Source organism: Bufo bufo, chromosome 1, assembly GCF_905171765.1.
Source record: "Bufo bufo chromosome 1, aBufBuf1.1, whole genome shotgun sequence".
NCBI lineage: Eukaryota > Metazoa > Chordata > Amphibia > Anura > Bufonidae > Bufo > Bufo bufo.
This window is the reverse complement of record NC_053389.1, coordinates 230,017,579-230,042,710: the sequence shown is the minus strand read 5'-3', so window position 1 is coordinate 230,042,710 and position 25,132 is coordinate 230,017,579. Positions and strand designations below refer to the sequence as shown.

General features: G+C 47.9%; 1 protein-coding gene across 6 annotated transcripts in view; it reads right to left on the bottom strand.

Annotated features, from left to right (window-relative positions):
- Nucleotides 1-25,132, bottom strand: part of IQSEC3 (IQ motif and Sec7 domain ArfGEF 3) — a 148,880-nt gene that overhangs the window by 16,245 nt on the left and 107,503 nt on the right. For all 6 annotated transcript variants that reach the window (XM_040436318.1, XM_040436325.1, XM_040436334.1 and 3 more), the window contains exons 4-7: nucleotides 18,075-19,072; nucleotides 15,331-15,492; nucleotides 6,157-6,279; nucleotides 95-261 (exon numbers count right to left, since the gene is read on the bottom strand). In XM_040436318.1, the coding sequence (XP_040292252.1) occupies nucleotides 95-261; nucleotides 6,157-6,279; nucleotides 15,331-15,492; nucleotides 18,075-19,072 (1,450 nt within the window). The remainder of the gene's footprint in view (nucleotides 1-94; nucleotides 262-6,156; nucleotides 6,280-15,330; nucleotides 15,493-18,074; nucleotides 19,073-25,132) is intronic.

The following is a 25,132-nucleotide window of genomic DNA, read 5'->3' as shown; positions in this document are numbered from 1 at the left end:
CAAGATGGCATAATGTATATTCTAGCCAACTGATCAGATCTTGAAGAGCACGAGTGCTTATAATGAGCCATGAATTTGTCTGAGGTGTTCTGACCTCTGAGGTTGCGTATAAAATCTTCTAGCATCATCTTGCGGTCGGGTTTGATGCTGGGGCTGTACATGTCCGTGTTGAGAAGGATAACGGCAAATGCCAAGATAAAGATGGTGTCCGGGTTGTGGAACTGTTGAACGATGTCTGGGTTACACATACAGTACCGCTGGCTAAATCATAAGGAGAAAAAAAACGAACATGATATCAGCTCCTGCAATGGTGTATCATACTATATTGTTACTTTGTGACAATTACTGTGATGAAGAAACAAGACTGTGTAGCATAGAGAAGCAGTCTGTTGTATTATTATTATTTATTATTAAAGCGCCATTCATTCCATAGCGCTGTACATATGAGAAGAGGTATATATACATAATACAGACAATTGCACTAATCATAAACAAGACAAGTTACAAACTGGTACAGAAGGAGAGAGGGCCCTGCCCGTGAGGGCTTACAATCTACATGGTATGGGAGAAGGACACAGTAGGTGCGGGTGAAGTTGGTCATGGCGGTATGGAGGCAGCAGGGTCACTGGTTGTAGGCTTGTCTGAAGAGGTGAGTTTTCAGGTTTCTTTTGAAGGATTCTACTGTAGGTGAGAGTCTGATATGCTGGGGTAGCGAGTTCCAGAGTATGGGGGATGCACGGGAGAAATCTTGGAGTCGATTGTGGGAAGAGGCGATAAGAGGAGAGGAGAGAAGGAGGTCTTGTCAGGATCGGAGAGTGCTAGTGGGGATGTATCGGGAAAGTAGCTCAAAGATGTAGGGAAGGGACAGGTTAGGGACGGTCTTGTATGTATTTGTTAGTACTTTGAAGTGAATTCACTGGGCAAAGGGGAGCCAGTGAAGGGATTGGCAGAGGGGACAGGCAGAGGAGTAATATAGTGAGAGGTGGATTAGTTGGGCAGCAGAGTTGAGGATAGATTGGAGGGGTGCGAGAGTGCTAGATGGAAGGCCACAGAGGAGAGTGTTGCAGTAGTCTAGGCGGGAGATGATGAGGGCATGTACAAGCATTTTCGCAGATTCAAAGTTAAGGAAAGCGCGGATGCAGGAGATGTTTTTGAGTTGGAGGCGGCAGGTGGTGGAAAGGGCTTGGATGTGTGGTTGGAAGGAAAGGGCAGAATCCAAGGTCACTCCAAGGCAGCGGACTTGGTTGACCGGGGAGAGTGTGCAGCCATTGATCGTGATAGATAGGTCTGTTGGGGGGGGTTGAGCAAGATGGGGGAAAGATGATGAATTCTGTTTTATCCATGTTAAGTTTTAGAAAGCGAAAGCGATGATATAGAAGATAGTCATTGTGGTATTCTTGATAGTAAGGTGGTGATGTCTGGACCAGAGAGGTAGATTTGTGTCGTCAGCATAGGAGTGATACTGAAAGCCATGGGACTCTATGAGCTGTCCCAGGCCAAAAGTGTAGATAGAGAAGAGCAGGGGTCCTAGGACAGAGCCTTGTGGGACACCAACAGAGAGGTAATGAGACGAGGAGGTGGTGCGGGAGTGGTAGACGCTAAACGTCCGGTCTGTGAGGTATGATGTGATCCAGGAGAGGGCCAGGTCAGTGATGCCAAGAGATGAGAGAGTTTGCAACAGAAGGGAGTGGTCAACAGTGTCGAAGGCAGAGGACAGGTCAAGGAGAAGGAGGACAGAGTATTGTTTCTTGGTTTTGGCTGTTAGTAGGTTATTGGTGACTTTGGTAAGGGCAGTCTCAGTCGAGTGGTGGGGTCGGAAGCCAGATTGTAGGCGGTCAAAGAGGGAGCAGGAGGAGAGGTGGGAGGACAGTTCAGAATGGACATGTTGTTCAAGTAGCTTTGAGGCATACGGAAGAAGAGATATAGGGCGATAACTGGCCAAAGAAGATTGGTCAAGTGAAGGCTTTTTGAGGATGGGTGTAATGGTAGCATGTTTAAAAGCAGAGGGGAAGACACCAGAGGTTAGTGATAGGTTGAAGAGATGAGTTAGGACTGGGATAAACACTGTGGTGACGTTAGGGATGAGGTGGGATGGGATTGGGTCAAGTGCACAGGTGGTCAGATGAGATTTGGAGAGTAGAGTGGAAAGTTTTTCTTCTGTAATGGTGGAGAAGCGGGTTTTGGGAGAAGAGGACCGAGCAGTTGTGTAGAGGGTCTGTGGGGACCCTCTACACAAGGACTCCTAGAAGCTTTCTCTGATGTTGACTATCTTTTGTTTGAAATATTTGGCAAAGTCCTCAGCTGAGAAGAGAGGAGAGGGTGGGGGCGCTGGGGGACGGAGAAGGGAGTTAAAAGTGTTAAAAAGTTGTTTAGGGCTGTGGGACAGGGAAGATATGAGAGATGAGAAGTAGGCCTGTTTTGCATCAGCGAGTGAGGATTTGAATATGAGGAGGGATTGCTTGTATGCGGTGAAATGCTCTTTAGAATGGGATTTCTTCCATCGCCGCTCAGCAGCCCTGGAAGATTGTCAGAGTTTTTTGGTCAGGTTGGTGTGCCAGGGTTGTCTGTTAATTTTTCGGGTTTTGTTGTGTGTGAGTGGGGCAACAGTCCAGAGCTGTACTTATTGTGGTGTTATATAGGGTGGTAGCAGCATCTGGGTCTTGGAGGGAACAGATGGTAGAGAGTGGGAGAAGAGAGTCAGAAAGCAAGCAAAAGTCGAGATGTTTAAGGTTCCTGCGGGGGTGTGCTAGTGTGTGGACCGGGGGAGCAGCAGCAGAGACCAATGAAGAGAAGTTGAGTAGGTTGTGGTCGGATAGGGGGAGAGGTGAATTAGAAAGGTTAGATAGGGAGCAGAGGTGGGTAAAGATGAGATCCAGAGTGTGACCATCTCTGTGGGTGGGAGCTGAAGACCACTGTGATAGGCCGAAGGAGGAAGAGAGTGATAGGAGTTTAGAGGCGGCCGAGTGGCAGATGTCATAGGGATGCTGAAGTCACCCATGATGATAGTGGGGATGTCGGCAGAAAGAAAGTGTAGTAGCCAGGTGTTAAAGTAGTCAAGAAAGATGGTGGCTGGGCCTGGGGGGCGGTAAATGACGGCTACTTGAAGGTTGGAGGGAGAGTAGATACGAACAGAGTGTACTTCAAATGAGGTGAGCGTAATGGAGGGTGGCAGTGGAGCAGGTGTCTGATAGGAGAAGACCAACTCCCCCACCTTGTTTGCAGCCGGGGCAGGGGGTGTGAGTGAATTGAAATCCACTATAAGAGAGTGCAGCAGGGGAGGAGGTGTCAGAGGGTGTCAGCCATGTTTCTGTGAGACCCAGAAAGGAAAGGTTTTGAGAGATGAAAAGTTCATGAATGTAGGACAGTTTGTTACAGACAGAGCGTGCATTCCATAATGCTCCTGCAAGAGGAACCAAAGGGGCAGGGGTCAGAGGAATGGTTATTAGGTTTAAGGGGTTGCAGAAATTTGTAGAAGGAGATTTGTAGTGGGACATGGAGGTGATAGTGGGGATTTGCTGAGGGGGGCCTGGATTTGGAGAGATATCACCAGCAATAAGGAGAAGCAGAGAAGGTGTTAATAGATGAGAATAGGAGAGGGCATGAGGTATCTGTGTGTGTTTGGTAAGGAAGTGTTTTATGTTGTCAAACAGGTTTGTGCAAGCGGTCAGATGAGAAGGTAAGATGGAGGAAGAGATGAATAGTTCCTTGCTGGGTGAATGTATGTGGGGGTATTTCAGGAGTTTGTGGAAAAATTAAAAATGTAAACATTGTTTGCATTAACTATGTCTGTAATTTCCTGTGGTCCAATTCTGGTATAATTCAGTATGTCCAATTAAGAGTTGCACTTGAGAGATGTTGCATTTGGAAAGACCATTTGGAAAGACCAAGGTCTGGAAGACCTAGGAACTTAGATTTATACCACTCAGTGTTCAATCAGGTGTAAACAAGAGGGGAGGGGGATACATTTGGCCTAATCAAGGAGGACCAGATACAGGGGTGAAATAGTCAATGTAAACAAATACTCAATAAATCCAGCAGGGAAAGAGACATTAATAGTTCAGTCAAGACATACCAGGAGTTAGAAGGAAAGATGAGAGGGGTGGACAAGAACTTCTTTTTACCACTTCAGTACATGTAACAGCACCTAATGGCCAAGATACTATAGGAAATAAAGTGAGATAACCTGGAGAACCACATAGATGCTTCTGCGTGCCATGATACAAAGGTCTTTATGTTTTCCTCTGATGGTATCTGCTCATGTTTGCAAGAAATATACCATCAAAGAGAAGGAGAGGCAGTATATTTTATAGCAAATAGTGTCTAATGCCTTGACCAGCTTCCATTTATGGCAATAACTATATTAACTCCACACACTAGTCTTCCACAGCTTTATGGCTGTGGAACGGTCACAGTAAAAATCTTAATTCCCTAAATTTGTACTACAATCAGAAATTTTTGAGATCAACAGGAGTTGCCTCCAACTTTTTTCCTCGCGGGGAGCACAGAGGTTTCAGTAAGATGTTAGAACTAGGGGTGGGCGATATGGCCTAAAATCTATATTGCGATATAATTTTAAGCATGTGCGATATGCGATATATATCACGATATATTGTTTTCTATATTGGGGGGGGGGTGTTTAAACTTTTTTTTTTTTTTTACTTTTTATTTAATAACTATTAGCCTCCTTAAGGGCTAGAACCCTTGTCATATTCACCCTAATAGAGCTCTATTAGGGTGAATAGAACTTTACACTCTCCCTGCTGCCCTGTGTTTTGTGCACACAACAGCAGGGAGCTGACCATGGCAGCCAGCCTCTCATGTGCCCCCCAGCCTCTCATGTGCCCCCCAGCCCCTAATCCGCCCCCCAGCCTCTCATGTGCCCCCCAGCCCCTGATCCGCCCCCCAGCCTCTCATGTGCCCCCCAGCCCCTGATCCGTCCCCCAGCCTCTCATGTGCCCCCCAGCCCCTGATCCGCCCCCCAGCCTCTCATGTGCCCCCAGCCCCTGATCCGCCCCCCAGCCTCTCATGTGCCCCCCAACCCCTGATCCGCCCCCCAGCCTCTGATCAGCCCCCCAGCCTCTCCCTCTTATCAGCCCCCTCTGGTAACTCAAACCCACCCCCCCTCCCTCCCCAGTATTAATCATTGGTGGCAGTGGCCACAGGGTCCCCTCCTCCCCCCCATCAATGGTGGCAGTGGGCAGTTCCAATCGGAGTCCCAGCAGTGTAATGCTGGGGCTCCGATCGGTTACCATGGCAGCCAGGAGTCACGCTACTGAAGTCCTGGCTGCGATGGTATGTTAGTGAGCAGCATTATACTCACGTGCGCCGTGGCCACCGGGCGCTCCTTCTTCTCATAGGTCTGTGCGGCGCATTGCTAATGGTATAAGCATTAGCAATGCGGCGCACAGACAGAAGAAGGAGCGACCGGCGGCCACGGCGCACGTGAGTATAATGCTGCTCACCAACATACCATCGCAGCCAGGACTTCAGTAGCGTGACTCCTGGCTGCCATGGTAACCGATCGGAGCCCCAGCATTACACTGCTGGGACTCCGATCGGAACTGCCCACTGCCCCCAATGATGGGGGGGGAGGAGGGGGACCCTGTGGGATATGGCCGGCACATTCATTGGTGGCGCAGTGGCCACAGTGCCTCCCCTCCTCCTCCTACTCTGTTCTCATTGGTGGTCAGCGGCAGCCGCGCACAGTGGGGAGGGAAAGACTCCCTCCTTCTCCACTGTGCCGGCTCAGGAGAACAGGGTGCGCGTCGAGAGCGCGATCATATCGCGGTCCGGCGATATAGGCGATATGCACAAAATCCATATCGTGGCACAAATTTATATTGCATATCGCCCACCCCTAGTTAGAACCCTAACTTAAATAGGCTTCCTGATATCTCAAGGAAAGAAACCTAAAACAAACCTGTGTGGTATTGAGAGGCAGTAGCTTGTATAGCGAATAGAGGTTCCAGTGACCATTATGGTGCCTGAAACATATGTTATACTTTGATATTGGCTTGATATTTTGATAACACAATACTTGGGGTAGAAACTGAGAAATGCTGCAATAAAACTGTAGGATGATCATGTGACTGCCGATGAATAGGTCATACCTGCAACACATGCAACTATTGTGAATATGACCGATTATAGACTTACCTGAAGGCTTCTATCAAACGTTCCACCTTCTGTGCCTCACCCTGCACTCGGATGTGTGCCTGGAACTTCCGCAGAGCCTCATCCAGCTCCATGTTGGAAAAATCCATTTCATCCACCACACAGCTTAAGTATAAAGGAAAATTCAGAAAGTTACATCGAACTTTCAACTGCCCTCCATTCAGTTTTCAGAAAAATAGATGAGAAGTAACCCTACCAGTCCTCAAAAGGGTTGTTAGATGCCTTCACACACTGCTTATTTTATTGCATAATTTCCTGCAACTGAAAATCAGTTCCATTCACCTGAAGTCAATGTGCTTGCCGGCCCATTCAAATGATCGGAACTGCAACACAATCTGCCGTGTGTGAAGGCACCCTACCCAGCTTTGACACTGGCATAAACTGACATTTCAACTTAATTTCTCATTGCTGCTGCATTTTTCCTAAAGACCTGCCTGTAGAGGTGTTAGTCATTACTGTGGTACTGACGTTCTATTCAAGACTCTACTCACATAGAGCGATCATGCAGTACGTGGAATTGTGTGAGGACACAGAAAAAAAGTAAGATGGGTTCATGATATAATATAGCAACCCATCGACACAATGTCCATTTAGCGTTTACTATGCCCACATGGCTCCATAGAATGAGATTAACTTTCCCAACTGTGAAGTGTGCGACATTCATTTTCATTCTACCGTTAAATCTCCACTTCACACTAATGTCTTTGATTTCTTGCTTTTTTTTTTTTGTGTGTGATTTGGGTAAAGCAGCCGCATGTATGTGAGGGCTTCAAGCGTGTAATGTGTGTTGAATAGCAGAATGACCTAGTTTCAGAACTCAGGTGAGGAGCGGGGATTCTGTTGTATACGAAGGGGGGGGGGGAAGGTCAATAAAAACCTTTTTTTATAGCAGATCATTGATCGTATTGTATCATAGTTCACCTAAAGAGCTCTAATATCACTCATGCAACTAAAAAAATTTCCATGAGAGATGTTGGCAATTCAAAGAGGATTTGTTATAGGAACAAGTCCTGGGCGAGCAATAATGGCAGCCATATTGGTTATTGTTGAGGAACGGTTGAGACATATGCATATATATCCATGCATGCCTGCAAACACGTGCGGGCATGTATGGTATATATGTGCATATATTAGACATAGCAGCATGGGACGATGTGCGCAGATGTGCCCAGCATCTGCGCACGTCTGCCCATGGTGATCCCCAGGGGCTCATGCTGGCCCCTGTGGGAAATATGTGTCCCCTGATAATGTAGGGGCTTGTGCCCCCCTGATAATGTAGGGGCTTGTGCCCCCAATGTAGGGGCTTGTGCCCCTGATAATGTAGGGGCTTGTGATGTGCCCCTGATAATGTAGGAGCTTGTGATGTGCCCCTGATAATATGTGGCCCCTTATATAATCCCCCTTAGAAGTATGATTAATGTATACATGTGTATGGATGTGCCCCAAGCATCGATACACATGTATATTCATATTATGTCCCCTTGTCATATCCCCATACCATATAAATCCCCCCCCCCCCCTTACATGGACACAGATGCATCAATGTAGATGTGCCCCAAGCATTTACATTGATGTAATCTGGGTGAAGGCGCCAGGATGACCGGACAAGGTCCGGTCATTCTGGTGACCTCAAAAGGATTCAAATTCAATAGAATTTGAATCCTTTTGTTCTAATTATCTGCAGTCCTGCTGGAGATAATTAAGCATAATAGAGAGAGAGGAGATACCTCCGCTCACTCTATTATGTGCATTCTGGCATCGCAATTACCATTGCGATGTCCGGAATGCTGGGAGCTACAGTCGGGAGATCAAAGGATCTCCCGCCTGTCAGCAAGTGCACGCGGCCCTGCGGCGCGCGTGCAGGGATGCGCGGGCAGGCGCGGTGACGTCATCTCACCGCGCCGGCCCACGTGTCCTGCACTGTGAAGTGAGTGCGCGCGCGCGCCCCCTGGTGGCGCGGGAGTGCGGGCCGCCGGGGGATAAATATCCGGCGGCCCCGGCACTCTGAGAGTTAGGAAAGGGCCCCCCACCTGGATAAGCGCATCGGCGCTTAGGACGAAGCGCCCCCCCCCCCCCCCCCCCCCCCTCCGGCTCAAGGATCTGGGCCCCACCTGGCAGAGGAGCGCGTCCTGCGTTCCGGGAGTCAGGGCCTCCCACGTGGCAGCTGCCCGGACAGATGGGAGAGCGCGATCGGCGCTCAAGGCTGCCCTCAGGAGAGAGGATCGGGACCCCCCCCCTGGACGAACGAGCAAGTATACTAGTATCACTCCCTATACCACCAACGATATTAACCCTTAAGTCCCCCACCCCTTATTCCTGTTCCCCTGTTGTACCCCTGATCCTGCAACCCCTGATCCACCCCTATCCCACCAATACACCACCTCCCCTGATTAACCCTTTATTACCCTGATCCCTGGTTAACACTATATCCCCTGATCCCCTACTGATCCCTGGAACCCTAACCCTGATTAACCCCTAGTGGTTACCCTGGTCCTGTAGAGCATGCTTCTGCTCTGCAAACAATCCTTTTAACCCTTCGTCATACCCCCTAGGGACAGTGAATAGTCAGGTGGGGCGGGTTACTGATATTTGTGTGTATGATGTGTTATTGTAATGTATAGATAGTATGTGGGGTGGAATTTGGGATTGTGTAGTGTAGTTAGGATTGTATATTTAGTGCTGTATTGTAGTACTGCGTGCGTAGTGTATTGCGTGCGTAGTGTAATGTTAGTGTATTGCGTGGTGTAATAAATACCGTTATATTTGTACCCTTTTGTGTAGCGTGTACTTGTTAGCGGTAGCGAGTTAGTAAGGCGCATGCAGCTAGCATAAGTGATCAGTGTAGAGCATAGCGAAAGTATTGTGTAATTATTATATAAAGGTATAAATAGGCGGAGTTATCAATAGACGGCTCCTCCTATTTATGAATATTAATTATCGATATTTGCATAAATATTGGTGATTAATATTCCCCCTTTACATTGGCGAGCCAGGCCCACTGCGTGGATTTTGCGCTTGTTTTTGGTCTTAAGGTTGAGGGTCGCTAGTACTGTGAATTAGCGGGCAGGAGAGACGCGGTCAGCGGAGTGTCTGAGCGTCTAGGACCCGATAATTCGTACAGGAGAAGCGATACTTCCCTTAGAGTACCAGAAATAAAACAAAATCTTTTGCAGAGAATCTATAATTGTTCTGTGTTACTAATATTTTTGTATTTGCTTTACACGGTCACCGTCGCTGGGGTAAGAGAAGAAGACACGGAAAAGTACAGCACCAACAAGCATCGCTCAAGTGATTGCAAGGGAGAAGAGCACACGTCACTGGAGGAGATCCATCTTCGTGGGAGCGGCGTACAAGTCAGGCTGGTCGGGAAGAGGCGATCCGGGAAAATGGACTTCTTCCAAGCAGCTGCGAGGTACGGCGCCAAGGAGAAGATGGACTCTCATCAAACGGTGAGTATGGACTTCCCCACACTGCAACACTTGAGCAAACACAGCACATTTAACCCCATCCTCCCCACTACATACAAGTCAGCAGAAATGCTGTGGTCCGATTTGTTAGCACAGGCTTGTAGTTACGACAAGCTTTGTGTTAACAAACGGACGGTTTTGAACAAGGCCACCAAACGGCTTCGGATGCTGGCCAAACTCGTTCATACGTTTGAGGCTAGCATCTGTAAGCCAAAGGAAGTTGCGCTGGTGTCTCGGTCAACGGAGACAATTCCTCCGGCCATTCACTGCCAGTGCTGTGCCAGTAATTCGGACCAGGTTTCGACATTGCAGGCGCAGCTGGCAGAGAATGTGCAGTCTACTGTTGACCGAGATGCGCAGGTGGCTAGGATAGAGTCACAGTTGGTAGAGCTGCAGAGGCAGAAGGAGGAAATTGAGGCTAAGTTGACTCAGTCTTATACTGAAGTCAAAGCCTTCAAGGAGCGGACTGCCTCTACTGACGTGACGGTAGCCAAATTGAAGGCTGAGGTTGCTGTAAGGTCCCAGCTAATGTCTGGCATGCAACAAGTTATCACCAAGTTGGTGCCGGCCCTTTCTTTTTCCGTAAAGCCAGGGTCGGAATCTCCCAAAATGTTGCCCTGTGCAGGGCCACAAGGGGGGAGAGTAGTCTGTGACCGGTCTGATCATCAGGTCAAGCCGGTCCAGACTAACAGAGATTTGTCCCTGATTTTGGGAAAAAGAACTGTGTTGAAGAGTGCGTCCCTGAGGATGGTACAATTCAGGAGAAGGGAGCACGGCTGCAGTGTAGATGGACCTGGGCCATGCAGAGCAAACATCAGATGTTTTGCATGTAGTGGCCTAGGTCACATAGCGAGACACTGCAAAACACACAGGACAGGCACGTGTTTCAGGTGTGGGAACAAAGGACACATTGCAAGGAATTGCCCTTGTGCAAGTAATTGCAATGTGTCCAACAGTATCAGCCAGGTAACAAATTGTGCAGTGGGGTCTAGTCAGCCTGGCCATAACGGGGTTACCTCTCGGCAGCATCACCAGCTGCTGAGGGGTCAGAGTGGCCAAGCTAGGCTAGGCAACATTTGACACCCCTGTACTATTTGTTACACAGTTTGTTCCCTGTGTATGTCCATGTTGTGTGTTTTTGTTATCTGTTTGTATGTTCTTCTTGATGTTGATGGTGGTAGTCCTTGTCTACGGATGTGTTCCACCATGCTGATTTATGTAGTGTTGTAAGTCCCGTCTGCTGTCTTTGTTTCATTCTGTGTCCCCTTGGAGTGGAACAGTGTTATACTGTGGATCGAGAACGTATAGGTTTGCGAGCAGATAATATCACACGGGAAATCCTGCTGGTCGGGAGAAGGCATAAGGACCTTCTCCATGCAGCACACAAAGGATGATGTGATATTATTCTGGGCAACCAGGGTCTCAGATCGATACAGATAGCACTGTTGTGCTCCAGGTTTTCGGTAGGGCTGTGTTGCGCTGGGGACTGGGGCGGACAGACAACATTGGTGTAATGTTGTGCTGCGCACTTAATTCTAGTCCGGTCAGGCAGCACAGCTCTGATAGGGATTGGACGCAGAGTGTTTGGCAGCAGAGTGTGGACTGTGTTCTTGTGTTGTGGGGTCCTGGGGAGCCGGGGCATGACTATGCCATTGGTTCTGCGGGCCTCCACAAGATGGGATCACAGGGGGAAATCAGCCTGGGTACACATGAGTGGACAGGGATGCGGTGCCATCAATAACAAGATGGTGCTTTGTCCACAGAACTCCAGTTATCCTAACCTAGTAGGGTGGCCATCCTTATCTGTTGGTGCAGAGGGATGTGCAGCAGAGGACTCAATCCTCTGAAGGTAGGGTGTTCAGACACCAGTGTTGGGATAACGAGGGGTCCTGTGAGATAAAGGGCAGCCCAATACCTTTCTCTACCCATGGGTCAAAGGTATTGGGGCTGGGAATTTTCACATTAATTGCACTGTTAGGGGAGAAATTCCCCTGGGAGCGCCTGGTGTTTTCTTCTGCCATAGGTGTGATTTAATATGGAGCGGAAGAAAAACCTAGGAGATGCGACAGAAGAGGCCAGCTATTCCCCCTGACACTGTTGTGAAGCTCCAGAGGATCCCACTGGATTTTGGCAACTAAGCGACCTCTGCCTAGAGGTGTTCTAGAGAAGACTGTGCCACAATCCAGCGGGAGCATTATTTAAGGCTCTGGAGGAAGACTTGGGAGATGTTCGGGTGGAAGAACTTATTCAATTGTTTCACCCAGTGAAACTTCTTCTGGTTCTGGTCATATCGGAGGGTCAAGGGACTTACTGACCAAATACACCAGAACCAGACAGAACTTTACAGAACTATCCGGAGGAGGAGGCTCAGGACATAACTCAAACATTGTTCCTGTAGCCAAATATTGTATGGACACACTTTGTTTCCTATGAGGGTTCGGGACGTATAACTTGTACTACCCCGAAACCCCATAGCACATTGTATTTATTGATTGTGTTTGTTGTTCGATGGTGTACCCATAGACACTCTAGGTACAAATGTGTGACAGCCTATATTCGGCTGTACACATTCGCATCCTATAGTCGTTTCCCATTGACACAGGGGTCTGCGACCTACCTGTGTCTTTGGAGGTGTAGAGATATGCCAGGTTGCATGAGTCTCTATGGGTACACATACATTTAATGATTTTGGTGGTGTTGGGAGGGATGTGACATGTGTTTTGTGTGAATGGGGATAAGGTTAGGTCACGATAGGGACAGGCATCATTCATTTGCCACCTTGAACCCTGGAACGGTGAGGTTCTTAAGGGAAGGGCTGGAGGTGTAGTGTGGCGGAGGTGTTCTCCGCAGTAGAATTTAGGTACTATGACATCACCGCTTAAGAGTCTGACCTGCCTTGTAAAGACCTATTAATCTGTCCACGGGAGAACCGCACCCATCAAGATGGAAACAGACGTTGGATAGAAGAAAGTTGGGACAAAGACTGTAAGGGTGAACCCGCTCCAGAATTGGGGGGGGGCGAAGATACCTGAAGATCGGCAGAATTACCGAGAGACTGTGGGGGTGTGGCCACTCCAAAGTGGGGGTGGCCAACACCAAGAGACTGTTATAGAAAGGTAAAGACTGTAAGGGTGAACCCGCTCCAGAATTGGGGGGGGACGAAGATACCTGAAGATCGGCAGAATTACCGAGAGACTGTGGGGGTGTGGTCACTCCAAAGTGGGGGTGGCCGACACCAAGAGACTGTTATAGAAAGGCCAGTTAAAGACTGTAAGGGTGAACCCACTCCAGAATTGGGGGGGGGACGAAGATACCTGAAGATCGGCAGAATAACCGAGAGACTGTGGGTGTGTGGTCAAGAAGAAGACGGTGTATCCTGTGGACGGAGGAGGAGGTTACGGTGAAGGGCAGGTCAGAGGCTGGATGAGGGATGTCTAAGTACCTAAAGATCAGTGTGCACTACAGTTCTTCCTGAACTTCCACCAAAGATGGGGTTGAAGGGGGGCAAATATATCTCAACCCGTTCCCCCATTATATTGTCGTATTATATTCCGACAACAGGGGGATTGTTGAGGAACGGTTGAGACATATGCATATATATCCATGCATGCCTGCAAACACGTGCGGGCATGTATGGTATATATGTGCATATATTAGACATAGCAGCATGGGACGATGTGCGCAGATGTGCCCAGCATCTGCGCACGTCTGCCCATGGTGATCCCCAGGGGCTCATGCTGGCCCCTGTGGGAAATATGTGTCCCCTGATAATGTAGGGGCTTGTGCCCCCCTGATAATGTAGGGGCTTGTGCCCCCAATGTAGGGGCTTGTGCCCCTGATAATGTAGGGGCTTGTGATGTGCCCCTGATAATGTAGGAGCTTGTGATGTGCCCCTGATAATATGTGGCCCCTTATATAATCCCCCTTAGAAGTATGATTAATGTATACATGTGTATGGATGTGCCCCAAGCATCGATACACATGTATATTCATATTATGTCCCCTTGTCATATCCCCATACCATATAAACCCCCCCCCCCCCCCTTACATGGACACAGATGCATCAATGTAGATGTGCCCCAAGCATTTACATTGATGTAATCTGGGTGAAGGCGCCAGGATGACCGGACAAGGTCCGGTCATTCTGGTGACCTCAAAAGGATTCAAATTCAATAGAATTTGAATCCTTTTGTTCTAATTATCTGCAGTCCTGCTGGAGATAATTAAGCATAATAGAGAGAGAGGAGATACCTCCGCTCACTCTATTATGTGCATTCTGGCATCGCAATTACCATTGCGATGTCCGGAATGCTGGGAGCTACAGTCGGGAGATCAAAGGATCTCCCGCCTGTCAGCAAGTGCACGCGGCCCTGCGGCGCGCGTGCAGGGATGCGCGGGCAGGCGCGGTGACGTCATCTCACCGCGCCGGCCCACGTGTCCTGCACTGTGAAGTGAGTGCGCGCGCGCGCCCCCTGGTGGCGCGGGAGTGCGGGCCGCCGGGGGATAAATATCCGGCGGCCCCGGCACTCTGAGAGTTAGGAAAGGGCCCCCCACCTGGATAAGCGCATCGGCGCTTAGGACGAAGTGCCCCCCCCCCCCCCCCCCCCCCTCCGGCTCAAGGATCTGGGCCCCACCTGGCAGAGGAGCGCGTCCTGCGTTCCGGGAGTCAGGGCCTCCCACGTGGCAGCTGCCCGGACAGATGGGAGAGCGCGATCGGCGCTCAAGGCTGCCCTCAGGAGAGAGGATCGGGACCCCCCCCTGGACGAACGAGCAAGTATACTAGTATCACTCCCTATACCACCAACGATATTAACCCTTAAGTCCCCCACCCCTTATTCCTGTTCCCCTGTTGTACCCCTGATCCTGCAACCCCTGATCCACCCCTATCCCACCAATACACCACCTCCCCTGATTAACCCTTTATTACCCTGATCCCTGGTTAACACTATATCCCCTGATCCCCTACTGATCCCTGGAACCCTAACCCTGATTAACCCCTAGTGGTTACCCTGGTCCTGTAGAGCATGCTTCTGCTCTGCAAACAATCCTTTTAACCCTTCGTCATACCCCCTAGGGACAGTGAATAGTCAGGTGGGGCGGGTTACTGATATTTGTGTGTATGATGTGTTATTGTAATGTATAGATAGTATGTGGGGTGGAATTTGGGATTGTGTAGTGTAGTTAGGATTGTATATTTAGTGCTGTATTGTAGTACTGCGTGCGTAGTGTAATGTTAGTGTATTGCGTGGTGTAATAAATACCGTTATATTTGTACCCTTTTGTGTAGCGTGTACTTGTTAGCGGTAGCGAGTTAGTAAGGCGCATGCAGCTAGCATAAGTGATCAGTGTAGAGCATAGCGAAAGTATTGTGTAATTATTATATAAAGGTATAAATAGGCGGAGTTATCAATAGACGGCTCCTCCTATTTATGAATATTAATTATCAATATTTGCATAAATATTGGTGATTAATATTCCCCCTTTACAGTTATACAATAACAAGACAGGAAAGGATGAATCACTAGATAAGTAAGGTGTCCGGGTGACATCCTTTATAGGAGCTGTAATGAGGCCGTATTGATTATTAATGGAGCAATATGCTGAGAGACAATATCCCAGTCAAACGACAATTCACATTGACAATTTTCAGACATGCGTCCCCCCAAAGTATTCAGAGTTTGTCACTTACTCAAGAACATCCCGGTTGAATTGCTTCTTGCTGTTCCCAAGGAATTCGCCAATCATTTGTCGGCTTAGTCCTTTCCTCTGTAGCAGGAAATGTGCAACCCCAATGGGGGTATCTGGGATGAAACCGCGAGAGATTAAGAACTGGATGCCTTTATCAGGATTACTGCAGGAAAAACAAAAAGAAAATCTCGATAGAAGCTGCAAGTTACCAAAGACTGGTAGACCTTTCTTCATTTAAATGAGCACACCACCTTGGTATCACCTGTCAGAACATAACGGTACTGTGTCTAGAAAACACATCTCTGACTGGTGCCCTATAGGGGTCCAAGAACAAAGACTTTCACCAATGTGACATCAAGAGTTTTGGTTTAGAGTTAAAAGATGATCTGTCAACATCCTTGACATGTCTACCGTAGCACTTGTATTTCCCATAAAATAACAATTCTGGAACAACGACCTGTGCATTCTGCCTTTCCTCTGATATTCCTCTTTGTAATCTATGAATAAATTGACAACTGGCATTATGTTTCCCCTTGTCAATAAGGTGTGTCTCTGCACAGTCTGGGACTATCAGCAATGACTTGACTGTATCAAAGTATGTAGGCACATACCATACCCTGGGAATAACAGAGGAAAGCCACAACACTGAGCTGTTATTTCATGGCACATACAAGTATTTACTAGACCATGTCAAGAGAAGGGTCTTTAATTACCCAATTTTCATATCATTAATGGTTGATATTTATCAAACGATTTTAAAGAAAAGGTGGCTTAGTTGCCCATAGCAACCAATCAGATTTCACCTTTCATTTTCCAGAGGAGCTCTGAAAAATGAAAGGTGGAATCTTGGAATTGGATTGGTTGCTATGGGCAGCTAAGCCACTTTTGCTTCACACCAGTTCTAAATCTACCCCATGTACATTTCCCAGGGCACCCTCATTTTTTTTTTCCAAGTTGAACTAGCGAGCAGGGGCGTTGGCCCCTGATGTTTTGTCCCAGGCCCCGAATGTCCTGCCTGAATGTTAGATATAACTGTATTGCCGTTGTTCTGCCAGATTCCTATACCTTGGCAGAATGCTATACCGGAAGTGACGCGGCGCACAGGAATCAGCTTGAGGAGGGTGTGTGTGCTATGTGCTATATCCTGCACTCAGCTCTGCTATGTGCGCACTCAGGGGTAGGGAGATCTGATGGAACATTCTGCACTTAAAAATCTACCTACCCCTGAGTGCGCACTTGCGGTGTACAGTTTACTCAGTGTGAGAGGCATAGCAATGTTGGGAGTTGTAGTTATTTAACTGGGACTGTATATTAGGGCTGAAGGGAGGGAAGTTATTTACATGGGACAGTGAGGGGAAGTGATTTTAATTACATGGCACTGAAATTTGGAAGTGGCTGAGGTAGGGTGATGTTATTTACATGGGACTGTATGTTGAGGGGTAATGTTATTTATATGGGACTGCATGTTGAAGGCAGCTGTGGGAGGGAGTGATATTTACATGGGATTGAATGTTAAGGGGTAATGTTATTTACATGGGACTGCATGTTGGTGGTGGCTGCGGAGGGGTGATTTTATTGACATGGGACTGTATGTTGGAAGGGGCAGGAGAGATGGTGTGATGTTATTTACATGGGACTGTATATTGGAGGGGGCTGGAGAGATGGTGTGATGGTATTTATATGGGACTCTATGGCGGAGGGAGGGAAATAGTGTTATTTACATGGGACTGTATGGCGGAGATGCTGAGGAATTATAATTTCTGAGGAAACTAAACGGAGGAATATAACTACAGGGGGCACTATAAATACTTCGGGCACTTCAGGGAGAGCATTATAACAGTACGGGGCAATATAAATACTGGGGGCACTGTGGGGGCATTTTAAGGCTCTATAGGAGGAATCCACATTATTTCTACTAAGAGCACTAAAGGGGCCATATTACTAATGGGGGGTCTGTAGAGAGCTTTATTACCACTGGGGGAACAATAGGGGGCCTTATTTCTACTAGGGGCTCTGTGAGGGTATTATTAATACTGGAGGGCTCTTCTATTAATGGAGGCACTCTTGTGAGGCATTATCACTGTTGGGTCCAGTAGGGGGCAGTATTACTAATGAGAGTATTCTAGCAGGGAATTACTATTGGTGGGACTATGAGGAGTACTGTTACTATGGGGGGCACTCATTTTTCTTCAGGATCGTATTTGGGAGTACAGAAAAGTAAGGAAGCTAAGATGTCTGTGTGTCACACTCTGCAGAGACGAGGCGGCTGAGAGAAGTGTCTGGACCGAATGGAGAAGATGATGACAGAGAAGATCTACATCAGAGGAGACGTCACCTGGAGGCCCTGGATGTAAGAGGTATGTGCTGCTGTATAGCAAGTACAGTAAAATGTCTTCAGTGTTAGTGTTTGCAGGGAGGGGGGGGGGGGATGCGGTTGTTCAACTTAGAGAATTGGGCCATATGCATTGGTGCTTGGGCCTCAGATTTTTTGAGACCCTAGAAACGCCCCTGCTAGCGAGACCAAGGAAAATGTATGGGTTTTTTCAACAACTTTGACAAAAAACTGCAGGTATGCTTTGAGCCAATTGGCTGGAGTACATATGCAGACTCTCATATAGGCTATGTGCAGATTTTTGTTCTCCAGTGGAAAAACAAGCGCCACAGGGAGGTTAGCCCTTAGGAGAACATCAAGACCCTACTTGAGTTAAGACATACTCAACCCCATAACCCTTTGCCCATTCTCACATATTGAACAGGTTCAGCCCGATGCGGTACAGTCTCTTCCTCATTGTATCAGTTGAGAGAGTTGGTGATCGGCAGCTGGCAGGGTTCTCGCAATAGTACCGAGGAAGGCTGAGGATCATGGCTTGCAAGGCCTCCTTAGAAGACACCTCAGATACAGACTTAGCAGAGGTGGAGGTGCTACTGCTGCTCAACTGTTCTGAGAGGTCAGTAGTTTCAGTTTCAGTAGGAACAGGTCCAACTAATTCCTTCCCAACCCCATTACCATTCACCTCAGGAAAGGAGTTCTGTACAACGTGTGTCTCATGGGTAGTTTCCTGGGAAGGAGGCTCCGAAGTAACTTCTCCACTGACACTGACTCTCTCCTCCTCCATTTTAGAGTTCTGAGTCCCGGCCAAGCAGTTGGACATGGAGAGGGAAGTAGAGGAGGATACTGAAATATTATTATTGTCTATCTGAACTGTAACATCACGGAAAGCCATCATTAATGTACTGCTACTTTTAGGTAAAGTCCCCAGTTGGCTATCCTCCCTTTCTCCTTCTTCTAGTTTAGGTGGCTCCAGTTCTGGATTCTGCTGCATAAAGGTCTCCCGTATCTGGTAGGAGCCTGCCTCAGGGAAGGCACACATGGTCTTCAGGCTCCAAGTGCTGAGGGCATCATCAATAGATTTGGCAAGAGACTGGACCTGTTCAGTGAAGGAGTCTTCAAGCTCAGTTAATGCCCCACTGATAGTAGCTGGGAGGGAGGGAGACCTCACTAGAGGGATACCCATCAAATTGTAGCTTTCCAACAGAGCTTTTTCAGCAGAAGGGAAACTCTCTGGGTTATGTACTCGAATCTTTCGCAAGGAAATGCGTCGGGGGAGGCGACTTTGTAGCAAGGAGTCTCGGATCTTTTCAAAGTTCTTGCTTAGCTGGTATTGTCGAAATGCTGTCTGGATGGTACAGGCTGCCCTGCGAGATACTAGGTGCCCCCCATACTTGTGCTCAAGCATCTCAATCTGGAAAAAAAAGAGAATGGTTATAAAACACCAATAACAGAAAACTAAGTTTGTGAAACTTTCACAATTTTCTACATTTCTGCATAAATTTGACCTAAAATTACATCACTTTCACACAAATCCTAATAGTAGATAACAATAACCACATCAAACATATGAGTTAAAAATATTGGACTTAAATCCTTTAATCCTCCTTCTATGAGGGCATAACTATGGTGATCCACAAGTCTGGCTTTGTGCTACAGAAAAGATCAGCTATTAAAGGTAATCTGTCAACAATTTTATGGTGTCCTAACTAAGGGCAACATTAACAAGTGACAGAACCCCTTAGCAAAATGCTGGGTCACTTTCTTTAACTGACCCAGCCATTTGCCAAAATCTTGTATTGAATAGCATCAGCTCATGAGTCCTCATATTTATGAACTCATGGCTCTCCCCACCCACCTGCTACTGATTCATATGAAAAAGCTGTTAATCAGAGGAAGGTGGGCGGGGAGCGCCGTGAGCTCATAAATATGGGGACTCATTGGCATGCTCTGCTGCTGTTAGGATTTAAAAATGAGGAAAGCAGAAAACTGGTGACATAATAAAATATGTTAGGCTGGAATGGGATTTTATTTGGGGCACTCTGAAATGGTCGGGTGCGCCAAACAACTTTTTCAAATGGTTACATTTATGAATTTACTTGAAAGATTTACTTGAAATCTACAGCATGTGTGCGGGTCAATGGGTCTCACACTGTTTTCTGCTCAGGAGGGGCACCAGGCAGGGGTGTGGTCACCTGTTATTCCAGAGTGGAGAAATTCTAATTCCTGGAGCTACTAAAACTCTACTGATTATCAATTTTGGTCTCAAAGGTGTATTAAATACCTTACCTAGTTATATGTCAAAGGGAGCTTTTAAAACATTTGTGAACTTGAATCAAGAGTTTAATCTCCAGCAATCCTGTCTTTTTGATACTTTCAATTAAGACATGCTTGTGTGGCACAACTTTTTTTTTTTTATTCTTTATTTAAAGGAGTTCTCCGGGAATTTAGAAAATGAAAATACTTAAATATTACTTTATTATAAATATATTCCCAAATGCCTTTCATTAATTATAATGGCTCATTTTGTTTAGGGAACTATTATAAGGAGAAACAAAATGGCCACCGTCCTGTTAGTACACACAGAACCTGTCCTAATCACACAGCAGGACAAGTTACTTCACAACACTGAGCTAAAGAGCTGCCTCATCCTCCTCTTCTGCTTGTCATGGATTACGATTCTGAATACAGATGATAAGATCTTCAGTAGTGTTGATCGAGCATGCTCAGCCGAACACTAGTTCTGCTCGAGCATCTCGATGTTCGGCACATGGCGGTATTGGGCCGAATACAACATGTGCTCGAGCGCAATGCTCGAGTCTCCTCCCTGCACTTTTGTTGGCTGCTATGAAGCCAATAAACGTGCAGGTGAGTACTGCCTTTCACAGTAATGTTGGTTACTGTAATGTTGGTTACTGGCATTACAGTGATTGGCTGGCCGGAACGCGTCACCGGGTGCTATATAGCACCCGATGACACATGTTCGGCTCAGTGTTAGTCAGGGAGAGCTGTGCTGAAGAAGGGAAAGATAGTGTAAAGTGAAATTTTATTTTTTTCAGTTGAAAACTTGTCAGAGACCCAAAAGTCCTTTTAAGGACTATTGTTGTGTGTGGCAGCAGCAATATATATTTTTAGCGCAACGTGCACTAAATTGATAAAACTTTACAAATCCAAAAGTCCTTTTAAGGACTGTTGTGTGGCAGCAATATCTATTTTTAGCGCATCCTGTGCTAAATAACATGCAATAGTTAGGCCGCTGCAGACAGCGACATTATCTGCGCTACATCTCCTGTGTAACGTGTGCGCATCCCAAAAATATCTGTGACATCCAGTGTACTTTTTCCGTAGATGGTGTCCGCGGTGCACGGTGACATTAGCTGCGCTACATCTCCTGTGTAACGTGTGCACATCCAAAAAATATCCGTGACTTCCAGTGTACTTTTTCCATAGACGGTGTCTGCTGCGGACAGTGACATTACCTGGGGTACATCTCCTGTGTAACATTTCCACATCCCAAATACCTGTAAAATTCCCTGTAATTTTATATTAGCCGCTGCTGACATCAGCGACATTATCTGCGGTATATCTCCTGTGTGACGTTTCCACATCCTAAATATCTTTTTTTATTTTTTTGGGCATACACTTACAAATCCTACGCTACTGTATGTGTGACATACTTTCAAGCATATATAACATTTAATATGAAGAAGGCGAGCAGTAAGGGACAGGGAAGTGGCCGTGATGCTGATGGTGCACGCAGAGGCTGTGGCCCTGGGTACGTTGAAACTGTGCCTGCTGCCAGAGCACAAGAAAAACAATCATCCACGATACCTAGCTTCATGTCCCAGTTTGCAGGGTGGTGCAGGACAACGCTCTTGAAGTCAGACCAGTGCGACCAGGTGGTCGGTTGGATTGCAAAAGATAATGCTTGCAGTCTGATAAGCACCACCCTGTCTTCCACCAAGTCCAGGCTCAGTAGCCAAGAGTCTGGTCAACACAATCCTCACCCTGATCCTCCTTCCTTCCACCATGGAGAGTCTTGCCAAACAAGTGATCCCACATTCGGATATTCCAAGGAGCTCTTTTCAGCGCCATTCCTTCATTTGGGCCTCTCGACAAGCCTGCTTGAAGAGGGTCATGAGATCTTGTGCCCTGATTCCCAAACTCTTGAGCATCCACAGTCACAAGAAGATGACTGTGGGGAACGGCAATTAGTGTTTCACGAGGTGGATGATGATGATGAGACACAGTTGCCAATAAGTCAACAGCAATTAGTGTCTCAAGAGTTTGATGATGAGGATGAGATACAGTTGTCAATAACTGAGGTTGTTAGGTCGACAAGTCAGGAGGATGAGCAGAGTGAGGAAGTGGAAGAGGAGGTCGTGGACGATGAAGTCACTGACCCAACCTGGGAAGGTGGCAAGTACAGAGGGGGAGGGATCCGCAGCACCGCAACAGGCTGGAAGAGGCAAAAATGAGAAGGCGGGCCACACCAAACAGGCCCGCAACTGTTCCCCAGCGCACCCCCTTGCGGCAATCTCCCTTGCCAAGGGGTAGGTGTTCTGCAGTCTGGCGCTTTTTTGAGGAAAGTGGGGACGACAAAAGAATTGTAATTTGCAACTTGTGCCATACAAAAATGAGCAGGGGCGTGAACACTACCAACCTCACCACCACCAGCATGATCTGCCACATGGCATCAAAGCACTGTAATAGGTGGGCTGAACGCCTGGGTCCACAATCTGTGTCTACGGGTGACACCACTGCCTCCTCTTTCCTTGTGTTACGTGCTGGCCAATCCCCTGTCGAAGGCGCAGGCCTGGATGCCTCCCGCCCTGCACCTGGATCTTTGTAAGCACCATCAGCGACCACATCCACTTCCGTGTCCCTGGGCAGCGTACAAATGTCCTAACCCCAGGCATTTGAACACAAGCGCAAATACCCAGCCACCCACCCACAGGCTATAGCACTAAATGCGCAACTTTCCAAATTACTGGCCCTGGAACTGTTGCCATTTAGGCTTGCGGACACTAGGGATTTCCGCAGCCTGATGTCGGCGGCTGTCCCTCGTTACACTGTCCCCAGCCGCCACTATTTTTCACGGTGTGTCATGTTCGCCTTACACCAGCATGTGTCCCCTAACATCACCCGTGCCCTGACCAACGCAGATACTGGGAAGGTTCACTTAACCACTGACACATGGACAAGTGCTTTCAACTAGGGACGCTACATTTTCCTGACGGCACACTGGGTGAACGTTATGGAGGCGAGTCGTACCCTGGGATGGCACAGGTGCTACCGACGCCAAGGATTGCGGGCCCTAATTCCATCAGGGTTTCCGCCACCACCTACGTTAATGGCTCCAAATCCCACTTCTCCTCCTCTGCCTCCTCCTCCACTTCCACCTCAGAATTATCCTCTTGCAGCACCAGTCAGCCATCAGTCCGTAGCTGGAAGCAGTGTAGCACTGCAGTGGGGAAGCGTCAACAGGCCGTGCTTAAGCTGATCTGCTTAGGTGCCAAACAGAACACCGTCGCAGAGCTGTGGCAGGGGATAAGATACCAGACTGAGCTGTGGCTCTCGCCACTCAACCTTGAACCAGGCATGGTTGTGTCTGATAATGGCCGTAACTTGGTGGCGGCTTTGGAGCTCGGGAAGCTCACACACATCCCATGCCTAGCCCACATCTTCAACTTAGTGGTTCAGCGGTTTCGCAAAACCTACCCCAATTTGCCAGAGCTACGGGTGAAAGTGCGCCGCGTGTGTGCCCATTTCCGCAAGTCATGGACAGCTTCCGCTGGTCTGTCAACACTGCAACAGCGATTACAATTGCCAGCTCACCGACTGTTGTGCGGCATGAGCACGCGCTGGAACTCGACGTTCCACATGTTGGCCAGGCTTTGTGAGCAGCAGAGGGCAGTAGTGGAATACCAGCTGCAACATGGTCGTCGCCTTTCCAGTCAGCTTCCGCTCTTCACAAGCGAGGAGTGGGCATGGATGTCTGATCTCTGTGAAGTTTTAAGAAACTTTGAGGAATCAACACAGATGGTGAGCGGCGATAACGCTATTATAAGCGTCACCATCCCACTTCTGTGTCTACTCAAATGCTTGCTGCTCACAATTAAGGCGGACACTTTGCATGTGGGAGAGGTAGAAATGGGGGAAGACATTACACAGGGTGATAGCCAGATCACCCTCAGTTCGTCTTCTGAGCGCAAATTGCATAATGATGAGGAGGAGGAGCAGGAGGCGGATGCCTCCGCTACAGAGGGTAGTACACATGGAAGTTTAATTCCATCTGTTCAGTGTAGATGGGCAGAAGAGAATGAGGAGATTGAGAGTCATCCTCCTGATGACGATAGCGAAGTCTTGCCTGTTGGGATTCTGGCACACGTGGCCGACTTTATGTTAGGCTGCCTTTCCCGTTACCCACGCGTTTTACGCATTTGGACAACACCGATTACTGGTTGCTCACCCTTCTCGACCCCCGCTACAGAGAACTTCTCATCTCTCATTTCTGTGGTGGAGAGAATGAGCAAAATGGTGCAATACCAGAAGGTCCTTGTGAAAAATTGCTCCAAAAATTTCCAGCTGACAACGCTGGCGGCAGAGTACATAGTTCCTTGGGCAACCGAGGAGAGGAGATGATGGGAACACACAGCAGTTCCAACAGAGGCAGGACAACACTCTCCAAAGCTTGGGACAGTTTCATGACACCCTGCCAGCACCCTCACCCTGATGTGCAGCCTAGTGTCACAAGGAGGTAAAGATTTTGGAAGATGGTGAAGGAGTACGGAGCAGACTGTGTCAGCATCCTCAATGATCCCTCTGTGCCTTACAATTACTGGGTGTCCAAGCTGGACACGTGGCACGAACTGGCGCTCTACACCTTGGAGGTGCTGGCCTGCCCCAGCGTTTTGTCAAAGCGGGTATTTAGTGCTGCTGGGGGCATAATAACTGATAAGCGCATCCGCCTGTCAACTGAAAATGCTGACAGGTTGACTCTTATAAAAATTAACAAGGCCTGGATTGCCAATGACTTCTCTACTCCACCAGAGGAAAGCAGCTGAACATAAAGGCACTTTAAATGTGTTTTTATAATGTATTAAATACACTGTAGTCCCATGCACCCCTTCCACCACAAAAAAGGGTATATGGTTCAATTTTCCTTTTCTCGTCCTCCTCCTCTTCCATTATATCAATATGCTTATTAGTCTGTCCTCGCTCCAAATTCTGTAGAGGGTCAGCTCACCAGCAGGCCCTCACCTACAATCTTTTAGAGGGCCAGCTCACCTGCAGGCCCTCGCATGTAATGTTTTAAAGGGTCAGCTCACCAGCAGGCCCTCACCTACAATATTATAGAGGGTCAGCTCACCAGCAGGCCCTCAACCATAATGTTTTACAGGGTCAGCTCACCAGCATGCCCTCAACTACAATCTTTTAGAGGGTCAGCTCACTAGCAGGCCCTCGCATATAA